The 11,078-nt window shown below is 34.5% G+C and overlaps 1 protein-coding gene across 2 annotated transcripts in view; it reads right to left on the minus strand.

The window, feature by feature from the left end:
* LOC126970320 (protein-L-histidine N-pros-methyltransferase) overlaps positions 1 to 7,551 on the minus strand; it is a 111,491-nt gene extending 103,940 nt beyond the window's left edge. Inside the window, exon 1 of one of the 2 annotated variants that reach the window (XM_050816165.1) lies at positions 7,417 to 7,551. In XM_050816165.1, the coding sequence (XP_050672122.1) occupies positions 7,417 to 7,491 (75 nt within the window). In that variant the 5' untranslated portion in view covers positions 7,492 to 7,551. Of the gene's footprint in view, positions 1 to 3,280; positions 3,824 to 7,416 lie in introns of those variants that run through there. The other variant, XM_050816164.1, reaches the window with a different exon arrangement.
* Positions 7,552 to 11,078: the final 3,527 nt, after the last annotated feature.

An 11,078-nucleotide genomic window follows, 5' to 3' on the forward strand; every position in this document is an offset into this window, starting at 1 on the left:
TGAGGATGAGTAACGGAATATTTTTTTGTCAAATCAAAATTAGATTTAATCATTTATGTCAAAGAATAACATTTGTGGATGACAAGATTTCGACGACTTCCAGCCTTTCGAACAAGCCGGATTCCAAAAAGGCTTTAGCACGATAGACTACATACATACGCTGCCGCAAGTTATACAGAAGATGGAGGAGTATAACCAGCCTAAAAGCTCGGCGTTCGCGGACTATGAGAAAGCCTTTGATTCGATCGAGGCCTGGGTGGTGCTTGAGCCTCTCCAGAGGCTCCAGAGGTGATATACGGATTATCGATCAATCAAAGCCTTGAAGTGTTTGTATGGAAACGGCATCATGTCAGTCTGTCTTCAGGATTAGATCTCGAAGCCTATCCGGATGCAGCGGGGAGTCCGACAAGGCGATGTTGTATTGCCGAAGCTGTTCACCGCTATGTCAACGGCGAATACATCACCCAGCTTTGTTTCGTAGACGATTTCGTAATCATGCCTGAGACCATGGAAGACTTAAGCTTGATAGCTTCAATACGACATTTGATCTCAAAATGAACATGGAAAAGACGAAGATCATGTTTAATGCCCATGTTGCACCTGCTCACGTGACAGTTTGGAACTGTACTCGCGAAATTGTTGATGAGTACGTCTAGCTTGGACAAATAATTGGACTTGCCCCAATTTCAAGAAAGAGGTCACTAGTCAAATCCAACTTGGATGGACAGCGTTTAAATCGCGTAAAATCTTCTCATCCCAACAAAAGTTTTTAACCATTGTGTGTTGATAGTGATAACATATGGAAAGCAGACGTGGTCGCTAACTATGGGCTTTACGAGAAAGCTCATGGTCACTGCAATGGAGATGCTAGGCTATGCTCGGAGTTTCCTAAGGAGAAATCTTTCCAATCAGAAATGAGAAACAAAGTCACTGAAAAAGCCCAGATGATTGCGAAATGGGCAGGGCATATAGCTCGACGGATGGCCGTTGGGGTGGTAAAGTTCTTGAATGGCGACCACGTACTGGAAGACGCAATGTTGGTAAGCTGCCCACAAGATCGACCAACGGTTGTATGAGAAGGCCTCAGGACCAATCGTCGTGGAGATATTTGAGGGAGGCCTTTGTCCAGCAGTGGACGTCTTTCGGCTGAAATAATGATGAATGGATGACAAAAGCAATACATTTAACTATAAAGAAACTCATTGCCGCTCTGTTAAATCAATATTTACAGCTTCAACATTTTACAAATTATTTTAATTACAATCCATGCGAAGCGGTGCAGCAAAATTACTTAAACATCACTTACACGAATGCTTAAAACAATAAAAAAAGTAAATTAATTTTGAAATAAACAATTTTTACAGTACCGTAAATGCATCAGTCTACACACATTGTAATTAAATAAACGTATTTTATGAGCATTAGCATTAACATTATGAAGATATTTATATAACTATAAATTTATTAACTTTCAATTTAATACTATATGTTGAGTTCTAAATGAAAGCATCATCGATGCAAGAAGCATCTATTGCCTGCCTCAAACATATTTTAGTGATGGATTGCCTCAACCAGATTTTAGGGAGGGAATGACCAGTCCATTTAAAAAATTTAATAAGTCTTAACCTACCTGAAGTTGGGATTATATTCTCATAGTTACTTTCCTAGTTACATAGAGTTCAGATTCTAGAATGGTAAGGATATCTCCGTCATTAGCAGGTCCATTCACATTACTAATGATTTAGAAATAACTGATGATTCTAATGAAATCCACCTTTACTAATAGAGCCAAATTTAAAGAAATATATTCTGAACCCAACAGGAGAATTTCCATCAGGCCTGCTTGACTTCTTAATGTCCGAGTAAAACAAAGCTCGCCAGACAGTTTTCTATCATTTATTATAGAGTTCTGCAACCTCTGTATTTCGAGTTAGGGACCAAAGGAGTGCAGAGACAGTCTAGTAATTCCTATATACCTACTAAGAAGTTTAAGTTTTAAAAAAGTTTACATTTAATAAACAATTCCATACTAATATATTGTTTAAAAAAAAATTACAAAGATTATCCAAAATAATAAGCATAAATTACACTAAATAAATCTGTTTGAATCCTAATATGTAAGACTTATGATTCAGTTTTATGATTCATAAATGTGAAATGGGATGATGACAATTAAAAACTGTCCATCAATCAAAATTTATTGTTGCTGCCCCCTATTTTGAATCACAGAGAGGAATACTTATTTAAAACTCTCTGTATTTTGAACAAACATAAGTTAAAAATCATCAAGATCAAAAGATATTTCCAATAATATAGACTAAAACAAGCCCAAAATATTGGAAAAATTATTACTTAGTAGACTCATATTTGTGCCGTGAAGCAGTAATGTGTAAGTAATACTGTGTTTCGGTCTGAATGTGCCGTAGCTAGTGAAATTACTGCGCAAATGAGACTTAGCAACTTATGTCTGAAGGTGACGAGCGCAGATGTAGTGCCACTCAGAATTTTTTGGGTCTTTCAAGAATCCTGAGTGGCAATGCATTGTGTAGCTGAACGTCCGACTCGTCTCGTCCCTTATTTTCATAAAAAAAAACTCAACACAGACGTTGAACTGGGTCATTGGACACACACATAATATGTTGAAAATATGATCTCACTATATTCTAGATTTATCAATACAAAATTAATACCCCATAAAATTTAATATTAAAAAGTACAAATAAATTAAAAGAAGAACAGAAATTATTCGAAAATCTACACATATCAATAAAATATATATTAAAGTTAATATTTCGTTCAATACTTAATATATTTTTATTGTAAGGCTTACCATTAAAAAGTATAGTTAAATTTAAAAAATTAAATACAAAAACTTTGAGGTAACCGAGTTAATGGAAGGCCAGTGCTTGAACACTGGCTAGGCAAGTTAATAGCATAAAATGTGAGTGAAAGGTCAAATGTTTACTGCATTCAACCAGGGAATGTACTTAAAAGTGGTTATTTATAGAGCACCAAGAATAGTCAGGATGGCCGCAAATGGAAGTTTGACATCACTGTCTACTCCTCTAGGAGAGATGCACGGTTATACTATATTTTACTTAATATTTATTCTTCAAAACAATATATAAATAACATACTACATTGTTGTAAGGCTTTGCTTAACCAGATTTTAAATAATTGTACTTGACAAAAAGTGATTGAATCCATGGTCGGTTAGGTTTTTACATACGATAAACAAATCAAAAACTTAATTTAAAATATATTATCAAGAGAAACTTACCTCATTTTGATCAAATTCTTGTAGGTATCTGTCATTTCTATGTTTTTCATACATTGCACGAGCTAGGGCACTTCTGGGTCTATATAGTCCGTTCAAAGCTGACCCGCTGGCCATACTTTCATGTTTTATTCTGCTTCCCAAGGGTAAGTTTGATTCCCAATCAATGAAATTAAAATGTTCATGTCTTGGACAGACTTCTGTGTTTTCCTTTGCATAACAAGGGAAAGAACATACTTTTAAACAAGATACCACATCCCGGTTATATGATAAGCATTTGTTAATTAAGATGTATAGCAAATAAACCCAAAACATACGCCACATTCAAAATTTTTGTTTACACATGCAGAAAAATGCTGTAACCTTAACATAATTCAGAATGAAATGGTTATAACTTATAATAGAATGGTGACCCAAATATGATTGCACTTAATCCGATAATCGTTTCTTAATTTGAGCAAACAAACCATTTTTTGATGTAAATATTACATAGGAGAATAGGAAATAAATTCAAAAATTCATTGCAATTTCTAACAATACACGAACTGTCAAACGTCAGTATTCAAAATATACATGTCAAGTGTGAGGAATGTGTCAACGTCAGCTGATTCAACTGACTTAACCCGCTCTAGCCCCCTCGCATTGGAACGGAATCCTGTCGTACATGACGACACTGCTATAGGTATCAGTAAGTCATTTCAGCGTAGACTTTTCTAAAAGGCTGGCAATTCTCCTCTGGAGAAAGAGAATGTAGACGGCGGTGAATCACTTAACAACAGGACATACGCACATACGCACGTTTGATTTTCTCTTCCATAAAAAAAAACGGGTGATCGCCAGTTTGCAAACGGTAGGAACGGCTAATTAGGTAGGAACATTTCATTGATGATTTTTATAGTGGCGATTGCTGTGACCTGTCTCATTCCTAACGCGCTGGGATTATTTTCGAGTTAGGTACCTATAACATTATTTAGCGATCTTTCACACAAACACAGTTTTGGAATGTTTTACCTGAATAAATACTAAAGAACCTAATGTGTCCTTATAATCCTACTTAAGTACGACGTTTAAAATGCAAATAAAGTCAGGGATATTTTACTTACCCGATTTTGTTTGGTTTCCAAAGCTCCTCTAATAACAATATCACGGAGAACCTTGCTCATAATTATAACGGAGTTTACACTTGCAAAAATATTAAACTAGTATAATATTTAAACTATAGCTCTGCTATTGTTGCACTGGTTAAAACAGGTTTACTGATAGTACGTATAAGGATAAAAGTGTCCAGATAAATGAGGCCTGTTTACTTTTATAAAAGTTCTTAAAACAGCTTAGCCTTGGCCGTGACCGCCGTTCACTGTTACATTGCTGACCGAACGTTAACGGTGTGAAAAGGTAAAGAATACAAAAACAATAACAAAAACAGCTATGTTTTTCTTTACAGCTCTCGGGCCTTTAGTTATTAGTAATCTACCTGACGTATCTAAATATAATTTTATTGCTATCTGTAGGTACTTCATTTGAATAGTATACCTACTACTTATTCAATATATGTAATATCTATAAAAGGTCCCCTACCTACCTAGCACATTATTAAAAAAGTAGTTAAAATAATAGTTAACGTGGTAAAAGCCTGGATCTGTATCAATATTAATTTATTATTATTTAGGGTAGTATTTTATATTGATAGGGAGTAGAGCCATACCCTGGCTTTTCGTGGACAGTAGACTTCCTCGTAGTAGTAGGTACTAGTGGACGTTTGTGACATCAGCAGGTTACATTGAGCATGTGAATTAGATTTAATTGAAATACACAGTTGAACTATATTTTATTTCATATCGTTTTCGAACCGAGTAAGTGAATGACGTACTGTGTCCTATGATCTTTGCGAGGCATTATTACACACACACAGCACACAATTAAAATAACTAGTTAGGTACTTACTCTACGTTACAAGTCTCTAGTGTACCTTAAATAGTTATTTAGTAAGTAATAAAAGTTAATTGAAAAAAATATGTTGGTTCCTAAGTGAGTACCGAGGTCTCTCTAATAGTATTAAATGCTATTTTGTCTAATTTGTTACTTTTGTATGAAGACAAAAGTTAAACAATTCATTGAAGTAGGGGTTACTTTGCGGAAATCCATAATTATCCAAATGATCTGAGTTTTGTTTAGTGTTGATTCGGCCAATATTTGTCTTTAAACAATTCGACACGTGTTTCGCTTCTACACGAGGCATCCTCAGGACGTGTTGTCTCGCCAAAATCTGGCACGAGTCTCGAATTGTTTAAAGACAAATATTGGCGGAATTATCACTAAAGAAAACTCAAATCATTTGGATAAAGTTAAATAATCTTTAAAAGAAAACATAACTGTATGTACTATTTTTACCAATAATATTATATTTTGTTGTGATTTTTTTTTACTATGTTATATCTTAGCATTTCATTTGTTATTGTAAATATGTATTGTAGGGTCTTTTAGTAGGCTTTACGTTGATTAAATTAAATGTGGCAGTAATTATTGATTATGTTAGGTTTATAATATTGTGAAGTGAAACCACAAAAATATTTGCTTGTCTGTCAAGACGAAACATGTGCCTGCTCATAAATTTGTAACAACTTAACTTGTGAATGTTTCTGGTAAATAAAGAACTTTGAATTTGACTTTAGGTACTGCATAATAAGATACTAAGTACACATATAGACATATAAGGAATAATAACGTATTTGCATAAAGTATTTAAATGTTAGATACAATTTCATTTGAAAGTCTATTTAATTACAATATATGTAACTATATGATATTTCAAAATTATATAAAAATAAGATAAACGCCCGTTTTTTAGCTTTGATAATGTATACGTCTAAATAGAGTCTTGCTGTTAGACAACCGAAAAAAAACAGGCCAGTAATATTAGTTTAGCGAGCCTGATAGCCTACATCTTACACTCGCAATTTGTATTACGCTTTGTGTTAGTGTGCATGAATTGCTCATAATAGAGGTTAACTCTAATCTCATTTTTTTTTAGAATTTGCGCATAATGATCGCGGGCGATGCACCGCGAAGGGTCGCTGCATACCGAGCTGCCGGAATAATTTATATTATCGCGCGTTCTTTTTATTTTGCGATAACTTTTATGATATTTATTTAGATTCTATGGTGTAAAGTATGATGGCCATCATACGGTGCAAGATTTTCTTAAGATATCTGACGTATTTAATTAGAAAAATCCAAATATCTTTCCAATGATGTGTTTTTTAAATAAATTAGAATAGGTTGTATGATTTATTTTTATTTTCGCTTATTTTAGGTTCCTCATGAATCACTATGTCTTTAGTAAAAACCCCAATAAAATCGGCTCAGCTTTGAATTTACTGAAAACAGACAGACAGACGCATCGTGGGACTTTGTTTTATTATAATATGCAGTAATTAATATATAGAAGAGTATAAAATAAATACACAAAATAAGGGATTGGGTATATACCTAAATGAATATTACATAGCAGCTTAGATAAATTATACGTCTAGAATGTAGATAGACTGTGAAAACGTTGAAAAAAATAGCGGCGAACAGCAAGCCTCTATTTTCAGCAGCACACAAAAACAAAGTGACTGTCGTACCTATCGCGAGTGTAAGACGTAGCTGTCATGTCACTAAAGTGATAAATAGGCTAACAGCAACAGGCTCTATCTAAACATGACATCAAGAACTATTTAGATAAAATATATAATGTCCCAATTATTGATATTAGAACCAAAATCACCACAGGTAAATTTAGAAAAGATGCTGGAAAGGATTATGTTGTAAAGGATGATGATATCAAGTATGCAATGGTGGTACTGCCAAAAACTATGACATTTGAGTTTCCAAACATATTTTAAAAGAAAAATGGAGATTTGGAGGATGATACAAAATCCAGACCAGATGTGCCGCTGGTTTTCTATTTAAGTCTTGGATTAGGACGAACTTTGTAAGTTAATAGATATAGAAAATAAAATTTAGACGTATAAATTATCTAAGCATAGAATATAAATATATGGACCTATTGGGACTAAGTAAAAGGTTGAGGTTTCGAATGGCACACCAATCAAATATTGAAAATTAAAAATTTAAGTATTTAAAAAAAAACATACCTTTTTATCGATGCTCGGAATTTTTAGCTGATGAAAGGCGTAAATCTTTGTTTGAGGAGGAACTTGAAGGTCCATTCTGAATAAGATTGTTTACAGAAGACTCAACTGAAGTTAGTTGGGAAACAAAGCACGTTTTTTAATTGTTGAGACAACTCGTGTTGACTGAAGTTAGCACAATGTAGTGCGTAGGTAATCATTTCTTGATAACAAGATAACGTGGGCATAGACGCATGATAGTAAGACTTATTTTGATAAGTGGTCTGATTACTATGACTGGGTATATTTCTTTATCAATGGTAAAAAGAACCGTATATACTATAATTATTCACTTCTATTTGTCCAGATATATATTTTCTCTGTCTTTTTCTTTTATAATACTACATTACCTAAAGCTAGTTTTAAAAATCGCTATTATTGTTGTATTTTATTAGTTATTAATTTATGCTAGACATGCTGAGTACACACCCTCGTGGAGTTGCAGCCATCTTGTATTTAGCTGATAGTTTTTTTTTGTTAATTATGTATTTGTTGTAATTCTGTTGTGTGTACCTATTAAATAAATAAATAAATTGTTTGCTTTTCATGCGTTTCTTAAATAGATGATGATTTTTATGATGCATGTATTGTACGAGCACCTGACAAACTAATTTGTTGTATATATTACAGCTAATGTAAAATACTTATTGATTTAAAATACTGGTCGTCGAGTTTCTTGTACGTTCTTCCCACGAGATATTTTTCCGAGCATGAAGTAGATTCAATAATTTAAATTAAATATTTATAATCACGATTACAGGCGCTTAGTTTAACTTGACTTTGATTTTAATTCAGGTTAAGTACTATTACTAGCTATTTCATCAGCTCGTTCAAACTCCGTTGGAAATGATCCATTTAAAGAAATTTCAGGCTGAGATCTATAGAGAGTATTTAGACTTTGCTCAGACTTTACTTACGTAAAACTTAGCTTAGTGTGATAAAACGCGAACTTGACTTTTGCATTGGTCTATGTTAGCTGTAGTTCAGTATAATTTCAGCTGTCAAATGATTATAAAGAGAAAATCAAAGGTTATGCTAAGCTTACACTCAGCAAAGTTTTAGGTAAATAAAGTCTGAGCAAAGTCTGTGTACTCTCGATAGATCTCTCAGCCTTAGAGCCTTACACTAAACAAACATATCCGTCACCTTTACTTTACCTCATAAACCGCACTTGTTAGAGAGCTAGTTAAATTATTTCAGTGTGTATACCTGCTATTATAACAATAAGAAAAATTAAGAAGGCAAAATCCAAAAATATGGCCGCCATTCAAAAACTAAAGAAAGTTTTTTTTACAATAACAACAGATTGACGACCCCTATAGCCCAGTGGTTAGTGACCCTGACTACTAAGCTAGAGGTCTCAGGTTCGAATCCCGGTAGGTGCAATCATTTATATGATGAATATAGATGTTTGTTTCCGAGTCATGGATGTTTATATGTACCTATTTATGTATGTTTAAGTAAGTATATTATATTAAATATATCGTTCGTTGTCTTGTACCCATAGTACAGGCTATGCCTAGTTTGGGGCAAGGTAATCTGTGTTGTGTGTAAATAACAACAGAGTATTTCATAATTTTGTCGTTATATATCTTGTACTGTTTGTACAAGTAGTGGATCGTTTAGTAACATGCTATTTTAATAATTCCAAGTGGACAACGGCGTGCAATTTGTTGAAGAATTCAATTCAGTTTCTAATATCAATCACTGAACAAGTATTTACGAAGAAGGAGTTTTTTCTCATTATTAAGAGGGTAAAGGGCATGTCAACTCTACTCAAGCTTCTTGGTAACAAAAGTATTTGGCATTTTAAAGGGGGCACGTATGTGCCCCCTTTCAGGAAAATCATTACCGTAGTTAGGTGGAGTGAAAACTAATTATTCTTATGGCTGGGGACCGAAACAACAGCCTGGAGGAATCAGGAGGAGGAGAGGAGCCAGGTTACCTCTCTCGCACAAGATAGCCATGGTTTTAATTCAGAATTAGAAGCATATTTAATTTATTACAAACAAAATACAATTTACTTTACAAAACTAACATGTTAAATAGTATTGGCATACTATTAATAAACTTACGTACAATTTTTATCTAGATTTAATGAGTAGCTTGGCTCTAACTGTATAAGTTAAGGGTATTTTGGTGATTTTTTTTCTCACTTTCTATAAAAAATAGAAATGTAAAGAAAAAATGGGTTTTGTTTTCATATTCTGTAGATATACAATATTTTTTTAACAGTATAAGCTTTATGTAATCCGTCTAGAATTGGTTTCAATTGTGCTCTATTTTGGCGATTTCTTGGGATTGCGGCCTTAAAGCGCACCGTTTGGGTAGGTCACCGAATTTAATAAATTATATACCCTATTATCTTACTAGAATTACTTTACTATTTATCAGTAGCTGTCACTTGATGTATAGACCAATAGGTCGTGGTGTTTCGCTCGTGACCTGACTATATATTTATCTGGCTGTCCTTTAATTAGAATACAAGACCAAAATAACTAATGAAATTATTGCATTGTCATCGCTACTAGATACCTGTTTTTGTTTATGAAAATAAGGGACGAGATGAGCAGGACGTTCAGATGATGGTAATTGATACGCCCCGCCCATTACAATGCAGCGCCGCTCAAGATTATTGAAAAACCCAACAATTCTGAGCGTCACTACAACTGCACTCGTCAGTTTGAGACAAGATGTCATGTCTCATTAGCCCAGTAATTTCACTAGCTACGGCGCCCTTCAGACCGAAACACAGTAATGCTTACACATTACTGCTTCACGGCAGATAGAGGCGCCGTTGTGGTACCCATAATCTAGCTGGCATCCGATTTAAAGGAGCCTCCCACTAGTTTGTGCGCAGTCAGGTCTAGTACTTCTATATTAAGCGTGGTCAGTAGTATTTAAATGTCAGCAACGCTCCTAGAGTTCCTCTGAAGTTGCAATAGAGTACGAGCAACGGTGATCACCTACCTGTCTATACCATTAAGTGCTCGTTGACGCAGGTGCATTGGTTTTCTAGCTTGGTAGGCACTATAGATCTAACTAGTCGTAGTTGAGTTATTACTTAGTTACTAGTTGTTGGAATATCCAATCTGAAGATTGCTTACCGTCATTATTTAGTATCGACACTCAACTCAATCAGTTTTTTTTATGGAATAGGAGGACAAACGAGCGTACGGGTCACCTGGTATTAAGTGATCACCGCCGCCCACGTTCTCTTGCAACACCAGAGAAATCACAGGAGCATTGCCGGCCTTTAAGGAAGGAGTATGCGCTTTTTTTTAAGGTACCCATGTCGTATCGCCGCGGAAACACCGCATAAGGAAGCTCATTCCACAGCTTTGTAGTACGTGGAAGAAAGCTCCTTGAAAACCGCACTGTGGAGGACCGCCACACATCCAGATGGTGGGGATGATATCCTAACTTGTGACGTGTCGTGCGAAGTTGGAATCAATTTTAAGCAAAAATAAAAAAAAGCGTAAGATTTTTTTTTATAAGTATTCAATAGAAGTGTGGTTATAAAGTAACGTAACCAAATTAAACTAAGTTAACTTTAACACTTTATTTATTTAGGTTCATAACGAGGTATTACCTGATTGCCTATATGATATGCACGCCCCTACGTG

The sequence above is a fragment of the Leptidea sinapis genome, chromosome 20, assembly GCF_905404315.1.
Source record: "Leptidea sinapis chromosome 20, ilLepSina1.1, whole genome shotgun sequence".
Classification (NCBI taxonomy): domain Eukaryota; kingdom Metazoa; phylum Arthropoda; class Insecta; order Lepidoptera; family Pieridae; genus Leptidea; species Leptidea sinapis.